The following is a 16,182-nucleotide window of genomic DNA, read 5'->3' on the forward strand; positions in this document are numbered from 1 at the left end:
TCAGCTTGTTGGGTGAGAGAAGCCATGAGGACTGAGGAATGAATCCATGTCTGTCTGGGTGGATGCTGGCGATATGCCGTGGGGCTCTTAGTGACCTCAGCACTCTCCTGTTCAACAGTCTTCATGACCAACTTTGACGGCTCTACCGAGAGGTATATTTATCAGATTTACAGACAGTAAGAAACAGAGGGATAGGGTGTACATTCAGATGGAGAAGTAATTTGCGTACTGGAAGTTCTTGACAGACTGAAGAAAAAGGCTGATTCTAAAAAATTAATACTTATCTTATTCTAAAAGATAATGATGACCATAAAGAAATTTGAAACTCAGTTGCTTGAGCAGTTTGAGCAGTGTATATCTGGTAGAATTAGGGAATTTGGTGGACTGTAAGTACAGTAACAGTATTGTAGTATGGCTACTGGAAGGTCTCATGAGAGCTTATGCTACGTTGTTAGAGAGACGTAATAATTTAATTTACTGTACGTTCCACAGGCAGGAGCATAGCTCACTGATGTGTCCTCAGAGTCTAGAAATAGTGCTTGTGGTCGGTGCTCAATCAAGACTTGCCCGTTGAATGAATACTTAGAGGCAAGAGAGGTGAAAGTCTGGCTTTTATTCTAGTCCTTGAGAAAGGAGACTCTTGTTGGGGGTCTGGGTAACTGTCGATAAAGAGAGAACTTTGTGGTGGAAGAGAGGTTAAATTTGTCCTACATAGTTAAGGCCCTGGTGACTCAATGGTAAAGATTCCACCTGCCAATGCAGGAAATGCTGGTTTGATCCCTGGGTCAGGAAGACCCGCTGGAGAAGGAAATGGCCACCCACTGCAGTATTCTTTCCTGGAGAATTCCATGCACAGAGGAGCCTGTGTCCTTGTGATTGCCAAGAGTCGGACATGACTTAGCGACTAAACAATAGCAGCAAGGTGTGGGAAGAAAGATGCATTTCTAATTAGCTTAAGGAAAAGATTCTTCCTTTTTTAGTCTTTTTGTCTTGAAACAATGGTAGACTGGTAAGAGGTTTCAAAAATAATACAAAGAAACTTTTTTTAACAGGCAGAATTGCCCCCAAATAGGAGTAGGGCTGCTTTAGAAGATACTGGGATGATCCCTACCACTTGATATTTGAGAGAATCTGGTTAACTATTACCCTTTTCTGGTCTGTTGATATCTCTGGATCCTCTCTGCTGTTTTCCCTAGAGGCCATTGCTTAAACCTGAGGTTGCAAATTGACACTCACAGGATAGTCAGGTAACAAGTGAGCTGAGTGGTAAGAAGTCCCTGACCCTTGATCTGATTTGTCTTTTCCTACTTTTCAGGTAGACACAGAAGCAGTATTTCATTTTCCTGTCAGCTCTGTGATGAGAAAGGGGGACAGCTGATTTACAGTGTTGTTAGTTCCACTGTACTCCAATATAAAATAAAAATTTAAACCGTGGTAGTGCAAGCACAGCATGAAGTGTCAGCTGCATCTTAGCCTCGGCATCACTGGTGTCACCTCAGCTCATTGTTACTTTGTAGGAATATTTTTCTAATGTTGCTCCATCTTTTTATTTTTTAGTGAGATGCCAGAATCCTTAATTTAAAAAAAAAAACATATGCTCCTATTTTTAAAATATTGGCAATAACAAAAACAAAAAATTAGCAGTTTGTGAGGCCAAATTAAGTGCTAGTTTTTGATCTGTCTTAAACCCATGGTGCAGCTCAAGGCAAAATGCTGCCACCCCCATGTTAGCATTTTATGAAATTCTTGATTACAGTTAACTGAGGGATTTACTAAGCTGTCTTTTGAATCTCTCTCCTCTTATTTTGGTATTCGGGTGAGATGGATTTGAATTATTCCTACAAAGGGACTGTTTAAATGTATGATTTGAAGTTGAAGTCAGGGAGTGACCCACTTTTTCTTAAAGGGTCAGGTAGTAAATACTTTAGGCTTTGCACTTCATAGGTTTCTGCTACAACTCTCCAACCTCGCAGCTGTGTGAAAGCAGCCAGTGGCCGTGTTCCAGTGAAATTCCGTGTATAAAAGGGATGAGCAGCCTGGGGGCCGTAGTTTGTTGACCTGGTAGTAAATGTGTAAACTCAAACCTTTTTATTGTTAAGATATTTGCTGAGGAGGTAACTGTGAAAGTCACTTAATAGGGTATTTTCTTTCTAAATTAAGATATAGTAAACCTTTGTAAGTAGTGAAGCATGTAAAGTGTACTGATCTTAATTGTACAGCTCAGTGATTCTTCATGTATGTTGTGATTTTGTATCCAGATGTAAAACAAGGTCTGGATAACAGGAAGTTTCTAGCAGCATCACTGAAATTTCCCTCATTCCTTTTCTGAGCCTAAGTCCTCTTCCCATCAGAAATAACCATTATTCTGATGTGTGTCGTTATTGGCTAATATTGCCAGGTCTTGGGGCATCACTTAAATGAAATCTTGCAATGTATAGAAGAATTACTTGTTGAATACAAATACTGGTAAGAAATAACTGTTTTCTGAAATACGGTGAAAATATTTCAAGGGGATCTTTACTGGGGCTTCCCTGGTGGCTCAGCTGGTAAAGAATCTGACTACAGTGCGGGAGACCTGGGTTCAATCCCTTGGTTGGGAAGATCCCCTAGAGAAGGGAAGGGCTACCCACTCCAGTATTTTGGCCTGGAAACAGTTCAAGGGGCTCTTTACCATAACATGATTTCATCTTTGGGTATTATGCAGACCTCTGTGGAATTTAAACTGTGAAAGTTGTTTGAAGTGTTCTCTTTCTCACAAAAATTAAACACACCACAGGGAGGGTTTTCTCACCATGCAGATCAAAGAGAAGTTGGATAGCGTATTAGTTAACTGCGAATCTCGAATCTCGGGTGAGATGGAACTGTTGGTAGGAACTTGAAGGACTTCGGTCGGTCTGCCAAATGCAGAGGTAACCTTTGGCCCAGATTTGGGTAAAGCTTCTGCACAGATTACAGGAAGCTCCTCATTAGTTAGTCTTGATAATTCAGTCATTTCCAGACATCTCTTGAAAAGGTTCATGTTGTGACAGTTCTTTACTTGTTGGTAAAGAAGAGCAGGACAAAAAGCTGAAATTGACCTCACGTGGTGTTTTGCCCTCCAGATCCAGCCCATCCTTCCTTACCTGGTCCTGTCCCTTGTGCCCTGGAAACCTGGCTTTCATGAACAACAGTGACAGGCTCCTTTGCCCTCTGACTTCTGAATGGGGCGGGCTGTGAGAGAGCTGGGAAGGCATTTTGTAGGCAGGAGAGGAACGAGTTTGGAGTGTTTATTTTCCTGGCTTCCTCTTGTGGAGGCACTGCACCGCTCCTCAAGGTCTGGCCATCTCTGTCTACTTTCAGTCACCACTTTCTTCCCTCACCCCCTTGGAAACAGGCGGGCCGTGGCTTCAGAGTATTGCCGGCTGGGGGATGCTGTACTGTCTCTTGTTGGTCCTGGTCTTGCCCAGGCCTTTGTAAAATCCTTGGAACTACTACCATCATATTACCCAACGTGAGTGTGCCCTTCCTTTTCCTGTGGATACCCTTCCTAATTCATGTAGATTAACTGCCCTGTGTGCTGTTTCAACACACGTTTCTTTGGGAATTAGAAGATTAAGGAGTAATATTCATTCCAAATAATTTTTCTCAAGTCTTCACTATTCCAAAAGGCAAAATGTTCCTTAATACTCTTCTCTGGCAAGTTGTGTCCAGTAACCTCAAGTTTGTAAATTCCCTGGTGAAAACATCATTCCAGCATTTTATGTCAGGTATTTATATCTGCATTTCAGAGTTTGGCATATTTCATCTGGACTTTGCTTGATTTGTTTTTGTGAAACATTTGTAAATTTATAACATGTTCATGTATTGCTGAAAATGGTATAACAGAAACATTGGTTACTGCAGTGAGCAATCACAGCTTGATCCATGTGCTGGATACACAATATCATTGTTTGTTGGTACACACTCTCTGTGCATCAGATTCTGTGTCACACGTTTATGATTCAAGTGGCCATATCCTACCTTCTGGCATTCTTGGGTCTGGAAAAGCATTTCTTAAAGGCAGGTTACTTTGGTAACAGTTTACCCATTTAATAACTTCCTGGCATATTAAAACAGATTTTTAGAGAAAAATACTGCTGGCATTTCTCTTTCATCTATATTACCTCCAAAACAGTTTTTTTGTAAGTTTATTTTATTTTTGACTGTGCTGGGTATTCATTGCTGCACAGGTTTTTCTCTGGTTGCGGGGAGTGGGGGGCTGCTCTTCGCTGGGATGCACAAGCTTCTCCACTGTAGTGGCTTCCCTAGTTGCTGAGCGCGGGTTCTAGGTGTGCAGGCTTCGGTAGCTGTAGCCTGCGGGCCTGTCACTGTGGCTCCCAGGCTCCAGAGCACAGGCGCAGTAGTTGAGCATGCCCTTAGTAGTTGTTCCACTGCATGTGGGGTCTTCCAGACCAGGGACTGAACTTGTGTCTTCTGCATTGGCAGGTGATTCTCTATCACTGGGCCTCCAGGGAAGCCCTGCATTATCTTTTAATATCATAGAACACTAAGTGTTGGTGCCATGATGTTTTTTTAGCTGGGCAGCTGAACATACATTTTACGTGGGACATTAACATATTTCTCAACGACATGCATGAGAAAAAAAAAAGAAAAGATCATCTTGCACTGTGAAGTCCTTGTAAAAAATCTTTCCTCAAATTGGTCATTCGGCATATATTTACACCTACTTGGATTAAGTAGGTGAGTGCTATTTTCAAAATGTAATTATCACTTGTCATTTGATACTACTTTTTATGAAATGATAAACCTTTGAATTTGTAATTCTGTTCATTTATGGAACAGACATTCAGACAGGTAAAAATGGGACCAGCTCTGTTCTTACCATAAACTCAAGAAGAAGATTAAGTTAATCCCAAACCAAGTTTTCTTCAATTTTCCACTAAGTCCTGCAGAGCCTGAGCAGTTTGAATACATTTGGCAGTTGCATTGGGACTCTTCATTGGAAGCTGCGTGAGATTGCTTTTGTCCCCAGCAGCTTGATCCAGATCAGAAATTGAAAAGTCTGGAATGAGTAATTTAGATCCATCCAATTTTAATCATATACACTTGTGTGAAAGGAATTCCTGTGGACACTTTTTGAAGGATTGGCCTTGGTATATACATGGCTATGAATATTGAAAGTGTAGAAATTTTTACTGAGTACACATTTTTAGAAAATCACACTTTGGGTTAAAGGTGTATTCCATCGAAGTTAGGGTTAATTTTTAACTATCTCATGTTAATTCATTCCTTTATTAGAACATTGGCAGTTCATTCAGTTCAGTTCAGTTGCTCAGTCATATCTGACTCTTTGCGACTCCATGGACTGCAGCACACTAGGCTTTCCTGTTCATCACCGACTCCCAGAGCTTCTCAAACTCATATCCAGTGAGTCAGTGATGCCATCCAACCATCTCATTCTCTGTCATCGCCTTCTCCTCCCGCCTTCAATCTTTCCTAGCATCAGGGTCTTTTCCAATGAATCAGTTCTTTGCATTAGGTGGCCAAAGTATTGGAGTTTCAGCTTCAGCATCAGTCCTTCCAATGAATATTCGGGACTGATTTCCTTTAGGATTGACTGGTTTGATCTCCTTGCTGTGCAGGGGACTCTCAAGAGTCTTCTCCAACACCATAGTTCAAAAGCATCAATTCTTCAGTGCTCAGCTTTCTTTATAGTCCAACTCTCACATCCACCCATGACTACTGGAAAAACCATAGCTTTGACTATACGGGGTAAAGTAATGTCTCTGCTTTTTAATACACTGTCTAGGTTTGTCATAGCTTTTTGTCCAAGGAGCAAGCGTCTTTTAATTTCATGGCTGCGTCACCATCTGAAGTGATTTTGGAGCCCACCAAGATAAAAGTCTTTGAGTGTCCTATCTTTTTGTCTTTTCATACTGTTCATGGGGTTCTCAAAGCAAGAATACTGAAGTGGTTTGCCATTCCCTTCTCCAGTGGACTTCATTCTGTCAGACCTGAGTGGCTGTTCACTGAAAATGAACTCTGATAGATGTTCACTGAAAGGTGAACTCCCCAGGTCTGTAGGTGCCCAATATGCTACCAGAGATCAGTGGAGAAATAACTCCAGAAAGAATGAAGGGATGGAGCCAAAACAAAAACAACACCCAGTTGTGGATGTGACTGGTGATGGAAGCAAGGTCCAATGCTGTAAAGAGCAATATTGCGTAGGAACCTGGAATGTTAGGTTCCTATCCTAACATTCCTAACATATCCTAACAATCCATGAATCAAGGCAAATTGGAAGTGGTCAAACAGGAGATGGCAAGAGTGAATGTCAACATTCTAGGAATCAGAGAACTAAAATGGACTGGAATGGGTGAATTTAACTCAGATGACCATTACATCTATTACTGTGGGCAGGAATCCCTTAGAAGAAATAGAATAGCCATCATAGTCAACAAAAGAGTCTGAAATGCAGTACTTGGGTGCAATCTCAAAAATGACAGAATGATCTCTGTTTGTTTCCAAGGCAAACCATTCAGTATCATGGTAATCCAAGTCTATGCCCTGACCAGTAATGCTGAAGAAGCTGAACTTGAATGGTTCTCTGAAGACCTATAAGACCTTCTAGAACTAACACCCAAAAAGATGTCCTTTTCATTATAGGGGACTGGAATGCAAAAGTAGGAACTTAAGAAACACCTGGAGTAACAGGCAAATTTGGCCTTGGAGTACAGAATGAAGCAGGGCAAAGGCTAATAGAGTTTTGCCAAGAGAATGCACTGGTCCTAGCAAACACCCTCTTCCAACAACACAAGAGAAGACTCTACACATGGACATCACCAGATGGCCAACACCGGAATCAGATTGATTATATTCTTTGCAGCCAAAGATGGAGAAGCTCTATACAGTCAACAAAAACAAGACCGGGAGCTGACTATGGCTCAGATCATGAACTCTTTACTGCCAAATTCAGATTTAAATTGAAGAAAGTAGGGAAAACCACTAGACCATTCAGGTATGACCTAAGTCAAATCCCTTATGATTATAGTGTGGAAGTGAGAAATAGATTTAAGGGACTAGATCTGATAGAGTGCCTGATGAACTATGGACGGAGGTTCGTGACATTGTACAGGAGACAGGGATAAAGACCATCCCCAAGAAAAAGAAATGCAAAAAGGCAAAATGGCTGACCGAGCAGGCCTTACAAATAGCTGTGAGAAGAAGAGAAGTGAAAAGCAAAGGAGAAAAGGAAAGATATAAGCATCTGAATGCAGAGTTCCAAAGAATAGCAAGGAGAGATAAGAAAGCCTTCCTCAGCGATCAGTGCAAAGAAATAGAGGAAATAGAGGAATGGTAAAGACTAGAGATCTCTTCAAGAAAATTAGAGATACTGAGGGAACATTTCATGCAAAGATGGGCTCAATAAAGGGCAGGAAGGATATGAACCTAACAGAAGCAGAAGATAAGAAGAAGTGGCAAGAATACACAGTCCATGGTGTTGCAGAGTCAGACATGACTGAGCAACTCTCAGTCACTTGCTCACTTCTTGGAGATGGTTTTGATCACTGCCTCCTGTAGAGTGTTAAACAAACCTCCGTCCATAGTTCTTTAGGCACTCTGTCTATCAGATCTAATTCCTTGAATCTATTTCTCACTACCACTGTATAATCATTAGGGATTTGATTTAGGTCATACCTAAATGGTCTAGTGGTTTGCCCTGCTTTCTTCAATTTATTTCTGAATTTTGCAATAAGGAGTTCATGATCTGAGCCACAGTCTGCCTCTGGTATTGTTTTTGCTGACTCTGTAGAGCTTCACCATCCTCAGCTGCAAAGAATATAATCAATCTGATTTCAGTACTGACCATCTGGTGATGTCCATGTGTAGATTCGTCTCTTGTGTTGTTGGAAGAGGGTGTCTCTTCATTCTTTCTGGAGCTATTTCTCCACTCTGCCCTAGTAGCATATTGGGCACCTACCAACCTGGGGAGTTCATCTTTCAGTGTCATATCTTTTTGCCTTTTCATACTGTTCATGAGGTTCTCAAGGCAAGAATACTGAAGTCGTTTGCCATTCCCTTCTCCAGTAGACCATGTTTAGTAAGAACTGTCCACCATGACTGCTGTCTTGGGTGGCCCTACATGGCATGGCTTGTAGCTTCTTGAGTGAGACAAGCTTGTGATCCAAGTGATCGGTTTTCTGTAATTGTGGTTTCCATTCTGTCTGCCCTCTGATGGATAAGGATAAGAGGCTTGTGGAAGCTTCCTCATGGGAGGGACTGACTGTGGGGAAATCTGTGTCTTGCTCTGATGGGTGGGGCCATGTTCAGTTCAGTCCCTTAGTCATGTCCGACTCTTTACGACCACATGGATTGCAGCACGCCAGGCCTCCCTGTCCATCACCAACTCCCGGAGTTTACTCAAACTCATGTCCATTGAGTCAGTGATGCCATCCAACCATCTCATCCTCTGTCGTCCCCTTCTCCTCCCGCCTTCAATCTTTCCCAGCTTCAGGGACTTTTCCAGTGAGTCAGCTTTCGCATTCAGGTGGCTAAAGTATTGGAGTTTGAGCTTCAACATCAGTCCTTCCAATGAATATTCAGGACTGATTTCCTTTAGGATGGACTGGTTGGATCTCCTTGCAGTCCAAGGGACACTCAAGATTCTCCAACACCACAGTTCAAAAGCGTCAATTCTTGAGTGCTCAGCTTTCTTTACAGTCCAGCTCTCACATCCATACATAACTACTGGAAAAACCATAGCCTTGACAAGATGGACCTTTGTTGGCAAAGTAATGTCTCAGCTTTATCATCTTAAGTGTACCAGATTAAATGTACAGTTCATCAGACTTCTTAAAATGCAGACTATTTTCCTGGAAACAATACTGATTTTAAAAAAATCAATTCAGCTAATATTGTGTGGGGAGAAAGTCATTAAGGAGTCACTAATAAGGAATCTGTAGAATCTAGAAAGGCTCAGGACGTGGGACATTTAGGCATTTATAAAAGGCCAGACTGTGGGATGGGGCTGAAAATGAAGGAGTGGTTGAAATTAGGATAAGTTGTCCAGAGGTTCCTTCTCCCTGTGCAATTGGGCCCCCATTCCTGTCTCCCCTCTCGCAGAACACAAACCTGCTGAGGGAGTCTACCCTCAGGCAAGGTGAGATTCCCTCCTCACTCAGAACAGACAATTCAAGTGAGTGTGTGTGTGACAAATGGGACCTCTGTTTCCTCTTCTCCTTTGGTTCCTCTGATGCTGGCAGCTGAGCTTTTACTGCCAATTCAGGAATGGAAGAGTTCTTCTCTGAACTGACCAAAGAGAAAAGATGTACAGTTACTAACATTTAGCATTCCAACACTGAAAAAACTGGCTTACTGCCATATTGTCCTAAAGTGAAGTTCCACTGACAAGCCCTGCCCTTTCAGTGAGTTTCCTTTAGCTCCTTATTGCCTTACTCATAAATATGCATGTTCATTTAGGATCATCAGGTGTTTGGGGAAGTTTCCAATATGAAAGACTGAGACCAAAACACACAGTAAGAATGGAGTTGAGAGTAACGGAATTACAGTATAGGGGAAAGGAAAAAAACCCTTCAATTAAAAATTTAGCTAGTATTCTTAGATAAAGTTGTAACCATGAGATAAGAATAGTAGCTACAAAAAGAGTCAGAATCAAATTGAGCTCTCAGAAGTTAAATGTTACAGCAGAAATTTTAAAAATTAGATAAAAGAGAAGATGAAGAACTCTCAGAAGTTTAGAAAATAAGAGAATGAAGGAGTCAACCTATAAGGTCTGCAGCTATTCAAATTCTAGGGAAAGGAGAACAGAGAAATTGGAGGATAGGAAATAAAGAATTAACGCAAAAAGCTTCCCAGAATTGAAGAACATACTTTTCTAGAATGGAAAGAAGAGCTCACCGAATGCATGACAAATGAGCAGGAAGAGTCTCATATTGAGGCTCAATATAATGAAATATTGGAGGGCCAAAGATAAAGAACGAGATATCCAGTGCTTCTGGAGAAAAACAGGTTGCTTAAGAAGGCTCAGGAGTTAAAATACCCCCATTCTTCTTCTTCCAGTACTGGAAGCAAGAGGTCAGTGGAGTAATGACTTTGTGATGGTGAGGGAAAACAGTCTTCCAGCTCTGAATTCTGTTCCTATATGAACTGTCAATCAGTGTGATATAGGCTTAAGATACTTTTAGACAGGTGGTGGCAACAATCTGGCCCAGTTTGTGTCACATACTCTGTGTCACATTCTCTGAAGTCATAATCATAGCTGACACTTACATGCTGTTTATTACTATGTGGTCCTTGTAGCAATTTAGCGTATGTATTCTCTCTTCTCTCACATATGTAATACGAGTGTGATACTATGATTTCTGTGCTTTACAAGTTGGGAAACTGAGGTATGGAGAAGTAAGTTCCCAAGTCCCACAACCAGTAGGTGGTGGGATTGGGATTTGAACCTGGGGAGTCTTAACACCTCCACTATGTTATGTTGGGTCTACTTGGAGGATGTGCTTCACCAAAACGAGGGAAACAAACACAAAAGATCCAGGAAATAAGATCCAGCACACGAGCCGGGCAGAAGGAATTCCCAGATGGAACATGAAGGGATGCTCCAGGATCATAGCAGTACGAGGAGGTCTGGAATGCAGCTGATCTAGACTGCAGCAGCGAGTGGGCCCGGACCACCTGTTGTCCTTGGTCATGTTGGGAGTGGTCTCACTGTTGGAGAAGGAACTGATAGTTACACAGAAAAGCAAAAAGTTAGGGGAAAATACCCAAGAAAAAGGATGTTGACTCTGTTTTGGACAGTATTTGTGTAGACATTATGAAGTATATCCTGAATATGTGTTCACTGAAAATTGTGATTTGTGGAAGGAATGGGGAGATAAAGGTGTGTGTGCACTGTGTGAGGCCAATGTGCAGGTGTAAGAAAATTAAATTTTCAACTTTGGTAGTACTGATAGAGAAAAAAATAAAAACTAGAAAAAATCAAGCACTATCAATGTAGTGTTTAGAAGTACAGCAGTAAATACGAAAAGGAACACTTCAGAGATTTGAAGTGTTTGCCTTTGCGATGCAGGGATTAGGGATTGGAAAAGATGAGGCAGGGGACTACTATTATTTGATACAAGAACTATGTGATTAAAAAATATGTATATATAGTAACATGCACACAAAGCATGGCATTATCCTTGGCTTTTCTCCTTCTCAGCCCACATCAGCAAACCGTGATGGTTCCATATTCAAATTACATCTGGAATCTGATCCCTTCACCATCTCCACTGCCCCCACCTGGTTCCAGCCACCAGCCTCTCTTCTCTGGATGGTTGCAGTGTCTCTGCTCTGAGCTCCTTTCCTTGCCCCTCTTGTTCAGTATCTGTACAGCACCCAGAGAGATGCAGTTAAAATACAAACCAGACTGTGATGCTCAGAGCGTTTCAATGGCTCTTGCGTTCAGGGAAGGCCAGAGTCCTTCTGGTCACTTCTCACACCAGGCACACCTCTTGCCTGCCTGATCTTTTCTGTAGCGCTTACCATCATTCAACACATTAGACATTTACAGGCATTTTGTTTCTTGTCTGTCTTACACCTTTTCTCGTCTCCCTTTATTAGAATACATTCTCAATGAGAATGGGGATTTTTCTCTTATTCTCTGCTGTATTCCCACAGTCTAGAACATTGCTTTGCATATAGTAGGTCCTGAATAAAGATTTATTAAATAAATGTATTATTTTTATATAAGTAAAAACTATTTTTAAGAATACTACTGATTTTAAGCTATTTGCAGTAAGCTAAGCTAAGCAGTTTATCCTACTGGTTTAAGCATCTTCAAGCAACTTGAAACTAAAATCGTGAGAGATCTAATTGAAAAGATTTGTTTCCATTTGGAAAATATTCATAGGTTATCGTGAGATTATGCCCCTTTGAAAATCTGTGCTGGGTGCTAGCAGTCCTTATTGCAAACATTCCATGGTAACTTTATGATGGAGACTCTTTTAATATTTATTTTTAAGTCAGAGAATCAGTTTAGTGAGTGTATCTAAGCATCACAGTTATCTTCTGTAAAGACATAAATGCCTAAAATTCTAATCCTGCGGTGTAAGGAAAATGACCCCCACTTGTCTTACTGTCAGTTTGCCTTTATTGGTTCATAATAACTCTTGCTGTGTTTTGCTGTGGACTGAAGCTGTTTAGTATTTCATCAGAGTGTTCCCTTTCCTGGCTTCGCCTCTCTTCTCACCTGTTCCTTCAAGAAAACTTAGGATCCTAGATTAACGATATCGCAGACAGTTTCATGGATTTCATGGATCCAATTCTGCATCCACATGATTAGAATTCACAGTAGGAAAAGCTGGTCTAAAGCCAGAAGGGTCTTTGTCCTTAAGCAAATACCCTATTAGGGTACAGGATACAACAATAAAAAGCCAGGAACAAAGCAAATTCCCTGGTCTGTCTTTGTCAGCATGTCTTCCTTCTTGGACATGAGCTGAAAGATAGCCTCCCTCCACACTCCCAGTCCTTAGACAGCATAATAAGGACAGTTTTTGAACCCACAATAGACTTTAAGTAAGATGTTTGAAAAATCTTGTTTCTCTGATGCTTAATCTCTTAGATTATAACTCAGATTATAGTTAGATTATAACTTAGATTATAACTTCATAGAAGTAATTTATATTTGTGTTATCTGCTTCCTCTGGGACCACAGAGATTGGCAGGCTTTTTTCTTGTTGTTTTGTTCTGTTTTTGGTGATTTCACTTAGCTTACGAGTTGTTTGAGGGCTTCCCTGATGGCTCAGTGGTAAAGAATCTGCCTGCCAATGCAGGAGATACGGGTTCAATCCCTGGGTCAGGAAGACTCCACATGCCTCGGAGCACCTAGGCCTGTGCAGCACAATGCCGAGCCCGTGTCCCCGAGCCGGGGGCCACGGCTCCTGCAGCTCACACACCGTGGAGCCTGCGCGCCCCCAGAGAGGCCGCCACAGCGAGAAGCCTGCACCGCCACTGGGGAATAGCCCCCACTCGCCACAACTAGAGAAAGCCTGTGCACAGCAGTGAAGACCTAGGGCAGCCAGAAATAAAAAATTAAACAAAAATTTAAAAAAATTAATCATATCATAGCCAACCACTATTTTTTTTTTTGTTTTCTTAGGGACTGAAGAGGTTAATGACCATTTGCCAGAAGCACTTTCCTACAGATCCATCAAAATGTGTGGAGTACAATGCACTATGAGATCTGTGTGCAGTGTGTAAATATCAAGAGAAGCTTAAGGAAGCCTGGCACGGACTTCTGGAATTACCACCAGTTGCAATGAGGGAAGAAGAAAAAAGGAGCTTCTGGTCTCTGAGTTCTACCTAATGCAGCTCTTGGTTTTAAGAACCTGTGTTGGCTCTCATGTCACATCTGACTGCAGAGTGATTTTTGTGTCTTACTTTTAAGTAGTCAAAAAATTAAGTACTAAAGACTTTCTCCAATAATTTAAATGTGTAAATTTAAAACAGTCACAGAACACGGTTTAAAATAACTTTTCCCCTCTAGACCTAAAAGTTGCACTGAGAGGATTAAAGAGGAACATTTGAGGATGGGCTTAATGATTTCTGTAAAATATAGTAATTTTCACATTGCCTTTTATGTTGTGTTTATAGAGAAATATTTTTATATTTTTCAACAAAAATATGGAACCATTTAATGAAACTTGATCGTCCTTAAATGTTGCTTGACTCTTGCCACCTTGCAATATATTTGAATGTAAATGTTTTTACTATTAAGTGTCTATCTTGCATTTTAAAGCTTTTATCCTTTAAAGCTACACATTTAAAGCTATAGTATTGGTCATCTCTCAGAACAGATTAACAGGATATAGAAGTTTGGAAAACAAAGATGGTATATTAAACCAACAGAAGTTCAAATTCAGTAACCCCAGGCATCAAGGTTTCAAGATGAGGAAATGGATTGTCAGGGCTGCTGCTGGCTCTTCCTAGAGTAGGACTGCCTACTAATGTCGTCCTCCCGAGACCGTGGTGGATGGCTGGCCCTGCTCCGTCCCGCTGGCCAAAGAGAAAGGTGCCGGACTCTTGTCACTGCCCAGGCTGTAGGGCTTGGTCTGATTTCACTCAAGCGAGGACTTCTTTTGACTCTTGCACAGTGTCACACCCAGATAACTGTAATGAATCACTGCGCTTTAGAAGTTAAGAGGACTCAGTGAATAGAGGCAGGTGGGTAAATAGAATGGTACTTGACCAGATGGAGTGGTGCTGGCGGCTCCTGGTAGGAGAGGGGCTCTGACATCAGAACTGCCTCACCTCAGGTTTCAGCAACATAGGCATGTGTATGTCTGTACACCCACGAGCAAGGCACTTCATCTCTCTAAACTTCAGCTTCCTTGTCTGCAGATGGTGGTAGTCATTGTCCATGCCGCATAGCATCACTGTTTTAAGTAAAATAAACTGTATAGCATGCTACCTGGCAAATAACTATGTACATAACAATTGTGTCCTTCTTGTTGGCAGAGTGAAGACAAAGTAGCTTTCCTGAACCAGTGGTCAGGACGGTGTGTGCTCACCTCATGATGACAGCTGTGCTGCTGGCGGCAGTGTCAGCAGTACTAGTTAGTGGAAGTATTTATTAAGCACTTACTGTATCCACACTCTATAGTTGCTCACACTTTCAGCCATTTCTGAGTTTAGAAGAACCCAGAAAGTGGGGCCTGGAGTCAGCTAAGTGAGTGCAGGTGGATTCAATTACTTATTCTGGTCCTTCTTGGAAAGCCCTGAAAGCCAGTTTTGGCCACTTGTGGGGTCTGTGGCTACTCTGGGCTGATTCTGTCCACTGGTTATTTGCTCGATGGTGGCTGAGGCCTGCTGTCCTGAATTAAATCAGTGTTCCTTGCCCTTCACCCCACTTTAGAAAACCATTTCTTATTAAATTAATTAAGACTGAAGGAAGCTTACTAGAGCAATAAGAGACAGACTTTTATAAGATGTGACAACAATGTAGACTTCAGTTATATAGTCTTGTATCGAACTTGTTTATAAATATTGTTGAATGAGTACTCCACAGATCACTTTTTTTTTAATTCATAGGCAGGTCACACTATGGTAGTCAGCTTATTTTGTGTTGTCGTCCCATTTGCTGTGAGTTAATATTGCACACAGAGAAGAAACTGCATCATGTGACACCAGTACCTTCTAGAACTGATCAGCATGGGTAGATGGTTTGAGGAAAAAAAAATGTGTAAGGTATTCTGTGGTGCTGTGAATGTTAGTCATTTTAGGGCTTGGGTAGAGGGAGGCAGGTTGAAAGGTGTAGATTCCTCGTAGAGAAGTTTTCTATTTCCCAGAAGTTAAAGGTCTTCAGAGGACTGTACCTGTCATGGGGGTTTAGTAAAAAATGACCTCTCTCATTCTCCAAATCATGAAAATTATAGTGCAGCAGATGCTACATGTTTCTAATTTTTAGCTGTTTCTAAAACAATAAAGGCCTATCTTTTAAAATCAGTCACACTCCTGAAATAAGTATATTCTTCTCTCTCTTCCTCCCCACCTCCCCAGACTCCTTTCCAAAGGAGTTGTGTCTTTCTGGATTCAAATCTAATAAAACACTGGTTTTCCCTCAAAAGTAAATCCCGTGTTTCTTAGGAGTGTTCTTGCCAACTGCAAAGACAGCAGTATTTTTCAGCATTGCAGTACAGGGCTGTGGCAGTCTGGAGGTCATGGCTGTGACTTCAGCCCTTGGGGAAAAACTAGGAAAAGAAAACTGAGGCTAGAAACAGTTGACACATAGAGAGGAGAGGGGGGCAGCCCGGATCTTGTAGGAAGAAGGGGAAGGTCCCAACAGACCGGAGCTGGGAAGGCGGTTGTCGCTAGTATGAGCATTTAGGATGCACTGCGTCTCTGAAAAGAATTTGGAGGAATAGAAAATAGGGTTGATAAGCAGTACAACTTCTGAATGTTAAGTTTTTCCTTCTGATGATCTCCTGGGCCCCTTTAGCACTTTAGATTGTCCTGGGATTTGACCACAGTAAATACGGTAGTGGCTTAGCAGTAAAGAATCCGCCTGCAATGCAGGAGACTTGGGTTCTATCCTTGGGTCAGGAAGATCCCCTGAAAAAGGAAATGGCAACACACTCCAGCATTCTTGCCTGGAAAATCCTATGGACAGAGGAGCCTGGCAGGCTATAATCCACGGGATTG

General features: G+C 41.6%; 1 protein-coding gene across 2 annotated transcripts in view; it reads left to right on the top strand.

The window, feature by feature from the left end:
- The window catches only part of PRPF18 (pre-mRNA processing factor 18), a 52,158-nt gene extending 36,672 nt beyond the window's left edge, over positions 1-15,486 (top strand). For both annotated transcript variants that reach the window (XM_043884602.1, XM_043884603.1), the window contains one exon: positions 13,142-15,486. In XM_043884602.1, the coding sequence (XP_043740537.1) occupies positions 13,142-13,222 (81 nt within the window). In that variant the 3' untranslated portion in view covers positions 13,223-15,486. The remainder of the gene's footprint in view (positions 1-13,141) is intronic.
- Positions 15,487-16,182: the final 696 nt, after the last annotated feature.

This window comes from Cervus elaphus, chromosome 23 (assembly GCF_910594005.1).
Source record: "Cervus elaphus chromosome 23, mCerEla1.1, whole genome shotgun sequence".
NCBI lineage: Eukaryota > Metazoa > Chordata > Mammalia > Artiodactyla > Cervidae > Cervus > Cervus elaphus.